Source organism: Crocodylus porosus, unplaced genomic scaffold (genome assembly GCF_001723895.1).
Source record: "Crocodylus porosus isolate Cpor-Errol unplaced genomic scaffold, CroPor_comp1, whole genome shotgun sequence".
NCBI classification, from domain to species: Eukaryota; Metazoa; Chordata; order Crocodylia; family Crocodylidae; genus Crocodylus; species Crocodylus porosus.
In genome coordinates, this window is record NW_017728914.1 from 8,445,042 (window position 1) to 8,461,493 (window position 16,452).

Below are 16,452 nucleotides of genomic sequence, written 5' to 3' on the forward strand. Positions count from 1 at the left end.
CCCACAGTTATGGTTCCATAGAGCAGGGAGAGGACCTAAACTTCACCCTCCCTCTTCTGCTTAACTAAAACTGAAACCCTAGATGCTACTGAAGATGCTCTCCTTCCATCTATGATTTTGAAGATCGCTAAAGAATCTCCAGGAAACCAGGGGCAGCTATGTGACAGCAAAATTGCCCTAAGGGCACAAAATTCCTTTAGTGGAACATCAAGACTATTCAAAAGGAGAAATGATTGTTATGACCCCTAGAGTGAAGAACAATGAGATGTTAAATCAACTGACTCCCTTAGCTGCCTGAATAGTCATGTAACAACTGCTGCACAGTGGAGCAGGAATCAAAGCAGGGTGCTTCTATTCCAGTAAGTAAACCTGCTTCCCCTCTTAATTCATGCGCCCCAATTTTGGGGGAACTGTTTCAGGGGGAAAGATGCAGGTTGTATGCAAGAAAATATGGTACCTTAGCTGGCAAAGGCTTTGTTAGACTATTCAGCTGCAATATTCTGATATTATACAGCAGACTGATAAGGGAGGTACCACTTTTGTTATGGACACAACAATGTACATGCAGGAAGCTGAGAGAACTCCACACAGAGTTTTACAAATTCCTGGCAGAGAATCCTAAGGAGGAACTAGATAAACTCTTAAACAATATACCTGGGGAAACACAGGAGAAGATTACTGCTTCTACCTCCCAGGAGTTCAGGCCATCAACTTTGGCTTATTATCCCAAATCCACAAACCTGGCCCCCCATGACACCCCATTATTTCTGGCACTGGAACCATCATGGAGGGCTTTCTGGCTATACAGGCTCTATCCTGTTGCCGTATACCAGTGGTTCTCAACCTTTTTTGTACCAGGACCCATTTGTAAACATTGATGGGTAGTCCTGACCCAGTAAATAATTTAATTAGAAAACAGTCCCCTGGCCCTGTTAGTGCTCCTCACTCCAAACTGGCTGACCCCATGCCTCCAGGCCCCAACTTCTCAGTGTGTGGGGCACGAGGTGGAAGTGTAGGGCAGGGTGGATGTGTGTGGGGTAGGGGGGCACCAGCCAGTCCCAGCCAGCTGCTTGCAGGCTGAAACTCTGCCAGCCTGCAAGGAAAAAACCACAATTTCCCAAGTTTTTCTCCTTTAAAGGAGAATCCATTTTTAAAGTTTGTTTGCAACTCTTTCATATATTTTAAAGTTTGTTTGCAATTCTTCCATATATTTTGGGTTGCAACTCACTGGTTGAGAAATGCTGCCATATGCCATTGGAGCTGCCAGCTATTTGAAAGACAAGGCAGCTTTCTTAAAAGTAACTGGCCTCTGTTAACAAGCTTCTACCTAACAGCATATTAGTATACATGGATGTCAGTATATACACCAGTATCTCCCATGAGACTGGATTGCAAGCCATAAAGAACATTTATCCCAGGTGAGGAAACTCCTTCCATTTCCATCGTATTCTCCCACTTTCTTTTCTCACACAACTATTTCAAGTTTGGGGTCTCCTTGTATCTAGAAACAAATGGCACTGCCACAGGCACACATATGGACTCCCAATATGCCAGTATATTTATGACAAACCTTAAAGTCCATTACGTCTGCAGCTGCTCTCTCAGCTTCCTAATACATCAGTATATATCAGTCACATCTTCATTGTATAGTCACATGGGAAGGAATCTCTAGAGAAATTTCATCAGGACTTTAATAACTTCCACCTCTACATTCACCGAACCAGAATACTCCACCCAGCAAATTCATTTCCTAGGCACTACAGCAGGGGTGGGCAAAATGGCAGATCCAGATTCCATTTCCCAGGAGCCCATGCCTGCATGGCTGGAACCAGTCTCCATGGAGACCCCAGCTGTAGCTGCATTGTGATAGTGCAAGGCTGGGGTTGCCATGGCAACCAGGCCCAGCCACGCTGGCAGGGTGCACAGCAAGGCAGGGCAGGAAGCTGCTCTAAAGCCACTGGGATCTCACAGTGGGGGGGCAGTTTGGTCAGGGCCAGGACAAAGCCATGATCTGCAGCCTGTATGCTTTAGGCAGGGGCACACAGGCAGCAGATCATGGCTCTGCCCCAGCTTGGGACCAGGCTGTCACTGCTGCAAGGAGCTAGGGCAGAGCCGCAATCTGCAACCTGCACGTCCCTGCCCAGAGCATGCAGGCTGCAGATTGCAGCTGTGCCTTGGTCCCTGACCAAGCTGCCCCCACCACAAGATTCCCATGGCTCTGGAGCAACCCCCTGCCCTGCTGGTCACCCTGCCAGGGCAGCTGGGGCTGGTCTCCATTGCAACCCCAGCCTTGCACTATCACAGCGCAGCTACATCCAGGATCTCCAGGGAGACCGGCCCCAGCTATGCAGGCAGGGTCAGCTGGAAATGGAGTCCACTTGCTGGCTGGATCCAGCCCACAGGCCAGACTTTGCCCACCCCTGCACTACAGGGAAGGTTTGCAATGGCCACATTGCCATCACATTGTATCAGAAAACAAATGACCACCACAGCTACCTTCATGCCACCAGCTTTCATCCAAGCACACCACTAGATCTGTTGTCTACAGAAAAGCTCCACATTACAGCCATATCTGCTGTGATCACACTAACTGGGATGTACACCTTTAGGGCCCGAAGGAGGGATTTCTAAAATTATAATAAAATCCCAAACCTGTAGTCACTTAAATCAACAAAGTCAGATACAGACCTTATTTCTACATACTACAATACCAACCCCAAGACAAGGACAGAGTCTCTCTGATTACTTTACCACCTACAGCCCCCATTGAAAACCTTAGACCATTAATGTCTTCCAACCCCTCCTGGGAAAGAATGACCATCTCATGGTAGTCACAGAGGGCAAACCTGTCTTAGCTCATAGGCAACCCTCCAACTTCAACTGCTATCTTTTAAGCAACAGGCTACCTAGCTCCCAGTCTCATCAGGGTTACAATGAACCCAGATGCTTGTTGTGCCCCTCATCAATATAGACCACATCATCATCGCTGAGCTAAGTAACATGGAATATAACTTCCAAGGTTAATTCACCTGCAACTCTAGCAATATCATATACACTTTTACCTGCCATTAGACAGGAAAATAATGATGTGTGCTAATTAATGAACACCAATCTGAAATCAGGTCCAGGAAGTCATAAAGTCCTGTAGCAGTACACTTTAACCTCTGGGGCATTCCATCACTAACCTCAGAATAGCTATTCTTAGGCAGAAAACCTTTAAAAAATAACTTGAACAGGAAGATGAGGAACAAGAAATCATCCACGGATTTGATTTAGGTACAGCTTAAATGGGGCCTCTGGGTTCTTATTTCATCACCTGGATTAACTTTTGTGATCCCTTTAGCCGTATGGGTTCTTTGCATGTTTGCCTCTCCCAACACTGCCTCCCACACCCTCCTACCTTCTGCCTTTTGGATTCAGATCACTCTCTTCATTCTATACACTAATCCATGCTTGTCCTTCTGCAGTATCTGATGAAGTTAGCCTCACTTTAAGACAGTTTATGTTAATTTAGTTAGTCTATAAGGTGCAGATCTACCCTGCCTTCTAGTAAAATACAGGACATCTTGCCAGTCTTGTCTTATCTCTGGCTGGTGTATTGGAGACAAACCTCCAATTCTACACCTGGAAAATTTTATCAAAGATGAGGAATGGCATAATGGGACTGTACATCGGCAACACGTAGGGGATGCATATGGGTGCACGTGCACCCTCTGAGATTGGCGGTGCACCCCCTGAGAGAAGCACTGCCAATGCTGCCGGCAGTCACCTGTGGTTGCTGCAGCTGCCTGCAGGAGCTCCCCGCTAGCTGTTGCCACACCACTGCCTGCAGCCTCCGGGGGCATGTGTCATTCATGGGACTGTAAATGGATTAGCTAGCCTTCTGGTTTCTGTAGGTAGATTTTACTCCCTGTGAAGATCCTCAGCCAGTCCTCTCAAACCAAAGGCAGGCAAAATTTGGCCTGTGGGCCACATCCAGCCCACCAAGCATTTTCATCCCACCTGCAGCACCCACCAACAAATTGTGCCCTGCCCAGCCCTTCCACCTACAAGGGGCGGAACAAAGCACCTGTGTACACAGAGCCCCAAACAAACCCTATTGCCTCACTCCCACCCTCGGGCCAGCACACAGCTTCCATGTGGGGCTGCTATTGCTGCTGCTACAGCTCCTGGGGACCTGCTCCTCTTCCCCAGCAGGTAGGGAAGCAGCAGGGGCAAGGCTGCAGCTGGGCAGGAATGAGGAGTGTGGAGTGTGGGCATAGCAGCAGCACAGAGTCCCCACCCAGGGGGGTGGTGGCAGCATAGAGCTTGGGTGGGCAGTGTACGGGTGTGAGGAAGGGTGGGGGGTATGACCCTCCTCTTACACTCCCCCCATAGTGTGCAGCCCCAGCAGACAGTGGCAGCAGTGGCAGCAGCAGCAGCAGGCGGGGCACTCAGGGCGCAGGGGGCTGTTGGTGCACAGCTCTGACCAGCACTGCATATCACAGAGAAGGGCACATCCTCCACCAGGTGGTCTGTATTGCTGGTACTCCCCACCACTCACATAAAGCCCCAGTGTTCCCTGGGCATAGGAGGGAAGACTTGCATGCTGGAGATGGCTGCCTTCCCCACCTCCCAGGGAAGGGGCCTGGGGCTTCCCTCCTGCACTGTGCAGCCCCAGCAGGGAAGGCAGCTGGCTCCAGCATGCTGGGCTTCCTTCCCGTGCTGCATGAGTGTGGGGGCTATACGTTGAGTGACGGGAAGCGCTGGTGATACAGATTGCCCAGTGGAGGCTGAGTTCCTTGCTGTGATCTTCAGTGCTGGTCAGAGCCACGCCCCACTGGGCACCTGAACCCTGAGTTTCCCATCTGCTGCTGCACCCTGGGGGAAGTATGTGGGGTCCCTGCACCCTGCTACCCTCCCTCACCTCGCCCATATAACCCCCACATATACACAACTCCCAAAATACCCTATGCCCCCCACACACAGCCACACCTCCTCAAATCCCTCACACACCATAACACCCAACCACACACACACACTCACACCCCCTGCACCCTGCCATACACACCCACAGTACAAATGCAATACACACACACACACCAACCCCCCTACCACACACACCCATAACCCACCACACCCACACCCCATACTCCTCCACACACACCCCCACAACCCACCATACACACCCCCACAATATACAAGACTAAAAATTAATTTTGAGTTATTATGCAATCACCTCTATATATAGTATGCAAACATAAATCATGACAAAAATATTTATTTAACAAAATTAAAATATGTTACAGTAGGTGTTTGAATTTTAGTGTTTGATTTGGATTTTTCTGGTTCTGAGATGGGAACCCCCCTCCCAAAAGGCTTATGGGGGGGTGCAATTTGTGGAACTTCTGGTGGCAAAGGTCAGGGATTAGGGCTGGGACTTCCAGTCCCAAGAGGGCAACTGCCAAGGGGCAGGGCTACCCATGTGGCCCTCAATAGCTCACCAAAACTCTTTAAGCGGCCCTCCACCCAAAATAATTGCCTGCCCATCCCAAACAAAACACTACCTTTATGTAACAAACAAGCATAATAGACAATAAACAAACAAAACCACACCATGCTGCCTTATTCCAGGTACTAGGAGGGGAGCCCTTTGGCTCTGACCCGTGAACAGTAACTTCTTAACAGGGCTGACTGTTCCCTCTTAAATGTACAGACCACCCTTTTACAGGGAACCTTTAGTGACAAGTCTGAGCAGCAATATATGTCATAAAATGAAAGACTTATATTCTATTCAGTATTTTCATTAACACCTTGAATGACAGATTAGAAAATCTATTTATTAAATCTGCTGATAAACACCAAGTTGCAAGGGTCTGCAAATCTTCAGAGGACAGGCTCAGAATTCAAAATGATCTTGACCAAATTAAAAGGTGAAATACAATTAAAACAAGTGCAAATACTACACAGAGAAAAGAGAAAATGTACAGATACAAAACAGGGATTATAGGTAGCAATATGGCAGAAGATCTGGGTAGTATAATAGATTACAAATTAACTGTTGATTAACTAAGTCAACAGTGTGATACTGTTGCAAAAAGAGTAAATGTCATTTTAGGATGTTGTAGTAGATGTGCTGTATGTTAGAAATGGCTGGGTAATATTTTTTCTCTTTTCAGTACCATTGAAGCCTCAGCTGAAATAGTGTTTAGTTGGGGCACTTCATTCTTAAACTAGGTGTAGACAAATTGGAGATATGTAAGGAACACAAGAAGAATGATATGACGATTAGAAAACAGAGACCTATAAGGTAGAGAGAATTTGTTTTTTTTTTTCTAAAAGGAGAAATTGAAGGGCATATTACTAGTCTTCTACTCCATAACAGGTTGTCACAAAATGGGTATTGATCAGGTTTTATTTCTGAAAGAAAAGCAAAGGCCAACAACTAATAAGAACAGATGACACACACCCTTTTTCTCTCTTATTATAAAGTTGTTACAAGGAGCAGTAGAGAGCAGTAGAGGGAGAGTGGCAATTTATTGGTTGGATTACCTCTTATGTCACACTGGTGTTACTTAAGACTTCATATGGCAATGGCTATAGCCTATATAACCCTAAGAGTTAGCTAAACAATCATTAACAATTTAGCTGAGTTGTAACCTATTTTTTTTTAAAAATATGTGATTTTAAGTAAAATGTGCAATTTCAATATTCCATTATGAGTTAAATGTTAAATTTCTTAGGAGACCCATTTTAAATAATTAAAAGTAAAATATATTAGATACTAAATAAAATATATTTAAATATTTTAAACAAAACTTTTTTATTTTGTAAATTCTCAGAAAATTGCATTTTGTGTTCAAAGCAAGTTTTGTAATTTTGTGAGCATGTGGGGAGGGAAAATATTCTCCATTTCATGAAGAATGCTACAAGATACTGCATTTCTGGTTCAGTGTAAAATGGAGCTCAACTTCAGTCATGCTTCTATAAATTCAGTAGAGCAAGTACAGAATCTATTCACAGCATAAATCAACAATCACAAAAGCAGCACCACCAATTTTTATGCTAAGTTGTTTTATTTTTGCTAATCTGTATCTCTGCACTGATACATTATAATCCATGCTGTTTCTTCAGCAAATGTAAATGCACCCATCATAATAGTTTCCAGCACTTTCAGAAAACTTGGTTAGATAATGTGGTCAGAATATAAACAGCAATCTCAACAGCTACATACTGCTAAATCTGTCTAGCAGAATCTGTTTCCCAGGGCTGGAGTGCAATATAGGCAAAAACAGACTACAGTCTCTACACCATTAAAAGGTTGTGTCACTTGAGGGAAGGATCTTTCATCAGTATCCCTTATTCATCGTCTCTCTCTGCCTCCATTTCTATCAGGACTTTCCTTGTGCCTTTAACATTTGAAGTTAAACAAACAAAGCCAGTGTGAGAATATCTTTTTTAAACTTGTTGACAGTTTGCCAGTTTTCAAATGAAGAGCTGGTAGAAGAAGCAGAGAAAGAGATGTCTATGAGTAACATTTTCTGCAAATGTCTTATCCTGTCCTATCACTCACTCCTCCATCTCACAAGGCGATGTGGTTTAGATACTTCCTTCCTTCCTTACCTAGTTTAAGACTATGTTATCTCAGTGAACAAATATTCGGTAAAACATTTATTGCTAAAGGCACATACTTCTAAGCAAGATTGCATTCTTTTTTTAATATCACACCCTCAAACTCTTGGCCTCAAGCATTTTAAACACTGATTAAGCAAAGGTGGTTTGTGGATATTATATGTAGGGAAATACTTTTCTTTTGAGAAGAATAATATAGCTGTAAGTGTCTGAGGCAACAAATGGTTAATTTATTCCAATATGATCAAATGAGCAAATTTACTTTCAGTCCCTCACAGACTGTCCTGCAGTCCTGGCTTAATGAAAGATTGCATGGTTGCCAGTGCAGATTCTGCCTTGCAAGACTCCATTTATATAATTCTTGCTAACATCCCAATTCATGGGATTGTTAAAACTAGAAGGTGTACAGTGAATTTTGCTACTTAAACCAATTTAAGACCCTTCCTATATCCTTACCCTGTTCCCACTTGAATTTGTCCATGGATATATTTCCTAACCCTGCTTCTCCCTCAAGTATAACATATATGTGCCCAGTTTTGATGGTTTAACTAAGCTTCTGCATAGGGAAAGGCATGTGCTGGGTGCAGTGTATTTCCTTATCAGCTGCAGCAGAAGGAAGTGTTTTGTGAGGATGAAGACTTTGTTGTTACTGGTGCTGACAGACTATATGATCTAGAAGAGTTAAGAAGCATCCTATAATTTGGTGTTCCTATGCTTTCTAGAATTTGTTCTCAGAAAGATGTCAGCCTCAACCAACCCAAATCTCTTAAATAAATTTGTATTACCAAATTTTTTAAGGGGCAAATGTGTTGAAATTGCACAAAATCAGAGAATTCTACATTGCTGGTGGTAGAAAAGAAAGCTGAAAAACTATTAAACTCTTTTCTCCATCTTTCTTCTTTGGAGCATACTTGTTGCAAAGACAAGGGTGTCCCTGACTTCAATTTACTCAGCTTTATAATTTTCAGACTGCAAAGTCATTGTTATTGCAAATTATTGTTATTTTTTTTTACATTTGCTGCATACTGTGTTTCCATAGAACTTTGTACAGCAAATAAATGCCATCCTGCCCCTGAATAATTAGTAATTTAATTTAAACGTAAGACAAGAAAATATTAGGAGAAATAACAAGGAATACAGAAAATGATATTAAGGTTCTTTGGGTGGTACAGGATACAACATATTAGTTCCTTTTTAATACTAAAGTGTTCCAGCTTTGCACTTATCTTTGTTAAGCCCCAATGTACTAAAATACTTAAAAATAACTGCATGTAAAATGATGTATGTGTTAAAATCTTTTCAGATCCAGGTTATAAGAGAAATAAACAGTTATTTCCCCAGAGTTCACATGACTGGTGTTGTTTCTTAAATTTGGAAGCAATTACAGGATACTTGTCTAATGAACTATAGAAAAGGGAGAAGAACATGAAAAAATAGTCAATTATTAAATCTTACTAGCTGGTGTAATCTATGACTGTAATACGGATACACTCCAAAGCCTGAGTGCCTTGTTTAAGTTTTATGGTGCAACTACACAGCAATAAATAATACTAGCATACTAGAAAATGCATAAAGTTTAATACTGTTGTCAAGCCCAGATGAATAGGATCTTTAGTTTCTTGATATTTCCAGTAATACGTTTATTTGCACCTGCTTCTTAGTGAGGTCTGAAGTTATATGTTTAAAAGTTTTTTAATATTCATCAGACTTTTCTAATGGGACTTTCCTTGGGTTATTTCCTGACAAATGCATAATATGAATTAAGAATCAGACCTTGACTCATCACAGATCTGGGGTGCTGGGGAGAGTGGGTAGGGAGAAGAGGGCCCAATCTGGGCCAGCAGGGGAGGAGCGGGATGAGGTGTTTACACTAACATGTAGCCTAGAGTGTGGCCTAAACATTACTGTAACACAAGCTGGGTAACACGGACCAGAGATAGTCCAGCCCTGGAGAGACATAACTTTGAGCTGTTTAAACACTGCTTAAAACTAGTTTCAGACCTGGTGAAAGTTTCTCCACAGGTCTGCCATAAACGGCCATCCAACTGGCCACAAATTCAAATCTCTGCATTCAACAAATTTATTTACCATAAGGGGGCCTCAAAGGGGTTAAATAGGTTGAAAAAAATCACTGAAATAAAAGTATAAGAGGAGATAAATGTTTAAAGGTGGTTAAATCTGTTTTTAATAGCCATTTTTGTTTTAACAGAATTATAAGCAAATTAAGTCAGGAAATAAACAGGAACGAAGGCAAAATTAGTTTCTTTCCAAAACGGTAAGTAAATATTTTAGTCCTCTTTAATCTAGTCCAACCTTTACAAACTAGGCTTTTGCAACTTATAGCCCTGTTGGGATGTTTGCAAGCACACCTTGACAACCCATTCCCCCACACACACTCTGATCTCATAACTACATCAGTAAACATGCTCCAAGGTCATACCCAGTTGTTGCTCTCAATCGTGTTGGAATTGGAGATGTGAAGGATGGCTGTGAAGAATTACTCCAGAACAACTTCCCTGGGGGCTTCTAGATTTCAAGGATGTGTGTGGGAGTCAATGAAGAAGGGAATATTGGGAACAATCTAGATCAGTGGTGCTCAACCTTCAGCCATGCCTGGAAGCAAAAATCTCTGGAGCAACAAGCTCCAGAGTTTTTTCATCTGCATTAATCACATGTGTAGATGTGCCCCCTGAGCACTAGATCACATCAGTGTGTGGCTGGATCAATGCACAGCCAGATTTGCGCACACAGGGTTGGGCCACATGCTGGGTTGGTCTGTGGCTGCAATCTAGTGTTCTGGCCCAAATGTACATGTGGCCCAGCCTTGCATCCCTGGATCTGGTTGTGCACTGGTCTGATTAAGTACAATCTACTGCATAGGGCCCATAGGACTCCCCAAAGACCAGGGCATCCAGTCCACAGACCAACCCCATGCCACTCATCTGGCCCATGGGGCCAGAAGGTTGGACACCATTAGTGCAGCTGAAATATACTGTTGTCATGGTGTAAATAAAAGACTCCAGATATTGGCAAGATCCATACTGTATTTTGGCAAAGGGAATCCAATTTCAATTATTACTACTATTAATAGACCAACATAGGTGTGCTTTATAGGCATGCTAATCTAATGTGTAAAATTTCATATTTATAATACTTAATATGATAGTAAATGTACTGAAAATATAGTATATATTTTGTGTATTTTATATAGTATATTTTTGTGTAATCTTTACAATAATGTAAGATTTTTCTATTGGATGTTGCTATGAACTCTGTGCAAAGGAATGTCTACATTACACCTGTTTACTTTGAAGATTTGAGTGAGATTTGAAAGTGTGATTTTACTTTCAAATAGCTATTCCCATGATTCAAGGCAGTACATTTTTTGTGTTGAACCAAATTATAATTAAAAACCATCAGAATGTACTTCAATCCTCCAAAAACAAAACAAAAATACACACTTGACAACTTCAGTAAGCAGCACCCTCCTCCCCCATTTCAATGGAATTACTTCCTAAGTGTGTTGTAGTGTTGAGGATTTTGAAGGCCGAGGATCAAAAAATAATTAAGTGTTTGAATAAGAATGATGTCATATAGTGAAAAGCAAGCTTCACTTTGAAATATTGAACAATGCCAAACGTTGCATTAAACTTTACTTAATTTTTAAGAAATAATATTTGAAGGAATTTACTTTTTTGTTATCTTGTTACAGTCCTCCAACACAGAAATTTGCTGAGCAGATGGGTAAATATGTGCTTGCTCTTATAAATTTATGGTGTTTAAAAAGATAAACTACTTTATTTCATGTTTATACTTTATTTGATAACCACATGGTTTAACTCAGTAAGAAAAATATGTTATTTCAGTTTATTGATCTAAGTTTTCTTATTTACCTTGAGTTCAGCTTTACAAAATATAAAAGCTGTAACTCAGCTCGTATAACCAATCTATCCAGAACTTCCATGATTAAACAGCAACAAAATTATCTAAGCTAGTGTTGATTTTCAGATATGAGCATGAACCAAACCTCATTCCCCAGTTAGAAATGCCCTCACTTGTGTTACCAGCCAAGCATGTTATGCTAGTCAATACTTACATTTTATAAGGTTCTTATTTCAGAATTATTATTAAAAGAAGGTTTCATCAACAAGCAGTTGAATCAGAAGATACTTGGCATGGAGAATCTCCAGAGGGTCCCATGCATTCCTCCTGTGAGACTAGAAGAACATTCATGTTGGCCTCACTGTGTTAATGGTGTTTCTTGAACACGTATATGAGAAGATCATAAATAACAATGGGGGGAAGACAGAGAAGAGTGTGTGTGTGAAAGAAGTTGGCAAGAGAAAATGTGAAAAGCAGGAGGAGAAAGTGGAAAGGGACTGAAAGAAGAGTAGCACATGAAGGGCAAGAAGAAGCAATAGGCCATGAATGAGTTGGGAAAGACAAGAAGTGAAAATTGCAAAAAGTGATAGAGTGGATGAAAGGAAAGACAAAAGGAAAAGAAGTAAAAAAAATGGGTTTTAAGAGTAAAAATATGTGTGGGGAAGGAAAAGGAAGTAGGGAGATAGTGACATGAATGCTTCCCCATTGCACCTATGTCCTGCTCCTTGCAACAGTCACTCATTATTGGCTAGACAGTCTCTCACTCAGATTTTATTTCAAGTATTTTATTAAATGGGCCAAGAGCACCTGTGTTTCCACAGAGCCACCGGTCCTTCCCTCTCATAGCTGAGTCAGTTTTGAAAACACTTCAGCTAGCATTTAAATCCAGAAGAGCAGGGCACATTTTAAGTAATAGCATGTGTCATGTTACATAAAGGTTGCTAAACCAACTACTATCTTTGAGAACATCCCTGCTAAATTGTGTACAAAATGCCTGTTGGCATCTATGGGAACTGTGTGCATGCTTTCTTTTGGATAACATAGCCTGTTATTGCGGCATAATAATGGTAGCTCAGCTGCTGTGTGGATCTCTTTTTATCAGATGAAACTTTAATACTTTAAAGTCAACATGATGTGCTAATGAAGGACCACCTATATGTTTCCTTACACAGGATACAGTCAAGAAGAGGATGGGGGCTGGTCTTCATTTGTAAGTATTATTGTTTTCATACACTTAACCCCCAAAAGCAGATCCTGTGGTCTAAATTTTATCATAAGTTCTATCATTTCCTGCCTCTTCCTCCCCCCCTTTCCAGCAGAAGTAGAAGAAAAGGAAAATTCTGAGGTTGTTTGGGGACAGGGAGGGAAGAACAGAAGGCAGGGAGGACTGGAGCTCTCTTATGCCTAATACTCTGACATCAGCAATGAAAAACACAAAAAAACCAAACAAAAACTTTGTGATTGTCCTGATTCTTGGTTCAGTTTGGATCAAGAGATCACAGCCTGCGCTCTGCTCAGATGGATTTATAACCATATTTCATAGTTATGTTACACTCCTTTGGAAACAATGATTAGTAAAGGAAGTGTGGCTCTGTAGCTTAAAAGAAAAAAGTATGTTGCCATTCTGGCCACTATGATCTGCATCTTTAGAAGTTGAAGGAAACATTTTCCAGCTGAAAACATTGCCACCATTACATGCTTCCTTTCATGTACCAAAGTGAGTCACTGTCTCGATCATAAATCATTTGTATCTGTTCCCTCCATTTTTTGTTCCCCATCATGGAAAAAACAATCTAGACTGAAAGTATGCATTTAACCTTCTTTTTGTATGGAAAATGTAGCAGGAAGATAACAGGAAGAAACCTCAGCTGGTTGGCTGAATACAAACAAATTGAGAAACAAACACTCTTACTTTGTGCAATACTGACTAGCCCTGCAGCCAGCGCCAGTATTTCGAAACCTTATTATACAGCTTTAAAAATGTTCAGTGCTGATGCAATTCCCTCCCTTGAAACAAGTGGCCATTTTACCACTGCCTTCAGGAGAATCAAAGGCTGGTCAATACTGAGCATTTTTGCAACTCCCACTCTAGAAGCTTGTCATGGCCTTTTTATATCAGTAACAAGTTACACTGGCTCGATATAGCTACAGTCATGTCACCTTGGGCTGAAATTCTGTTATGTTACAGAATATACAAATTAGACTGGGTTAATACAGTGCTATAAAACTCCAAACAAAATCCTAGTTGCTTTAGGAAATTATATTAAAAAGATGAACAGCTTACTGATCATGCCACCACTGAATGAATGCCTCAACTTGCTCCCAAGACATACTATTACTTGCAAATACCACCATTTGGATGAGATGTAAAAGTGAGGTCCTGTACCTGTACCTTTTTCTGCCATTCTTTCTAAGAATTAAAACATTAATCTATGTGATTCCAATGCTAAGGTGGTGGAAATTGTATAAGAACATAGATAGGAAAGAAAAAATTCAAAAGGGTAACTTTTCCATCTCAAACTCCAGCTAATGATGCTATTGTGAAAAGATACCACAGTTTAAGACAAAAAGCATTATATGCTTTTTGTAAATAACTACCACTGGCTAATTCCACCAGTGCGTCCCACCACCGCATTTCAGTAAAGAATCAAATTGTTCCTGTTTGATTTCGTGTCTTCTACGGCAGTGGTTCCCAACCTTTTTTATATTGCAGCCTGGCATGGGAACGGGACAGGCTGCACGGAGCCGACTGTCTCCCACCCAGGGCTGCACTGCTGCCCAACTTTAACTCTGTGACTGTTGGCAGCAGAAGCTGCTTGCTAAGGTGGAAAGATGGGTGTCTGAGGGGGGTGGGCGTGGGGGCCCATGCCATGACCCAGCAGCCAACCCTTCACAGCCTGGTACCATGCTGCAGCCCGGTGTTTGGGGACTTCTGTTCTATGGTGAAGGGCAACACCTTACAGAGATTTTTACTAAGCCATGCAGTACCCAGTGGTTACATCAGGTTTTCACTCACATATGACAGGACGAAGAAGATGACTATGAGAGCCCAGATAATGAAAATGAACAGGATGATGGAGCTGACTATGAGTCTCCAAGTGAAGAACCGGATGAAGCAGGACCTGATAGTGATGATTATGAACCTCCTCCATCCAATGATGCAGCACACCATAATGTCATATTTCCTGCCAAATCAATTCCAAGCAACACTGACTATATAGGTAAGTAAGTGAAGGTGGGATTATGCAAGTGACTTATGGGGTTGATAATGGGATTTAAGGGTATCAGCTCACAAGCAACAATACAACTCATGCCAACATTTGTGACAATACTGATTTACTAGAACTTGATGGTTGTCTGGCCTAATGGGCTGCTTACAGATATTAAAAAAAAACAAACCAAATGGAGCTTTATTTGAAACTGTGTGTGCCCCATGCTGAGTCCAGCGCATGCCCAGAACAGGCATCATGTTAGTTGAACCCACCTCACCCAATGACTGTATAGATCAGGCACTCTAGTGGGGGGTTTTGGTGCTTTTATCTACTGACTGAATCAGCTTTAGATAAAAGCACCAAAAAGCCCTGCTGAAGTGCTTGATCTATAAAGATGTTGCAGAGCCAGGTCAAACTAATGCTCTGCTTCCTCCAGTAAAGCACTTTATTTTAATGTCTGTAAGCAGCCAATGTCCATGCATGTAATTGGGAAAGTTAACAAATACTGTGCACGTCACAAAACTCACCATGCTTCCAGCTGGTAGTCATAGAAGACAGACCAAAGAGTGACCAAGGATTAAAAATGATACATCCTGTTATTCCTGACCTCAATGGTGTGCTATATGGGTACCGTGTTCAGCAGTGTCCACCTATGCACATAAGTACTTTCACTGAATATGCATACACAGTAAAATGTCAGCTAAGTAACGTGTAACAATTAGTTTGGAACCTGCATAGAATTAAACACACTTACTTTCTTTACTTGTTTTGGTATTTAACTCCTGGATAGTCAGTTCTAACAAAAGAGTTGTAAGCATCCACTGAAAACAGGTCTAAGTGGGATCAGTTTTCTGCAGTTATAATTTCTTGGAGCTGATTCTCCATTGACCCACAAGTGTGTGGGTCACAGTTGTGACTCACAATTTATTTATATCCCTGCAAAACACACTTCTGTTTGCATTGAGTACTATGTGTGCATGACAGAAAATTGGGCTGAACATTTTTATTGATCAGAACTGAAGAGGACTTGGTAAATAAAGCAACCATATATTTAGTTTACAGTACATTAAGAGAAAGCATGAGATTTTATATAAGGCCTCTTTTTTCATAAGACCTAGTAGGAGATACATGAAATAACCCTTTTGTGTAGTTGTTAAGTTTATTTATTTTTCTTTTCAGATAGACCTACGACTGCTAGATCACCTCTCCAGCCTCCTATTCCACCACAACGCCCTGGTTCATCTCCCACACCATCACCCTATGGCGGGAGAGGCCTTTCTGTATGTTTCTTTTCCTTTTATTAGCTCCCTTACTTAGCACCTTATATAAGGTCCAGGTATATCATCATATCCAACATGAAAGCTTATGCACTTAATTTCTATAAAAATTATGATTTTTGTGGGAAAAATCAGAACTGGTTGCCAGTACGGCTTTGCCATTTACTTTGTGAGAATTTTGTCAGTTCTCAAGAAAACTTCAGCCTTGAATAGATTCTTCTGGATTATCTCAGTAGCAGATTTGCAGGCCCAACCCTATATACTTTTAGTCAAATCTCAGGGAATTCCATGGGACTATACAGAGGTATAAGCATTTCTAAGATCTGGTCCTTAATGATATTCAAGAAGTGAGAATTGAATTGATCTGCAAAGAAGCAGGCAAAGATAAGAAAAATGTTAGTGGTAACAGTCCCTTCATTGCTTTTCCTCTGCTGAAGACTGGACAATTTTCTCATATTGTTCAAATCCAC

General features: G+C 41.6%; 1 protein-coding gene across 1 annotated transcript in view; it reads left to right on the forward strand.

Annotated features, from left to right (window-relative positions):
* The window catches only part of LCP2 (lymphocyte cytosolic protein 2), a 53,290-nt gene that overhangs the window by 19,898 nt on the left and 16,940 nt on the right, over positions 1 to 16,452 (forward strand). Inside the window, exons 4-8 of the mRNA XM_019534852.1 lie at positions 9,821 to 9,886; positions 11,324 to 11,355; positions 12,666 to 12,703; positions 14,519 to 14,714; positions 15,885 to 15,985. Coding sequence (XP_019390397.1) covers positions 9,821 to 9,886; positions 11,324 to 11,355; positions 12,666 to 12,703; positions 14,519 to 14,714; positions 15,885 to 15,985 — 433 coding nt within the window. The remainder of the gene's footprint in view (positions 1 to 9,820; positions 9,887 to 11,323; positions 11,356 to 12,665; positions 12,704 to 14,518; positions 14,715 to 15,884; positions 15,986 to 16,452) is intronic.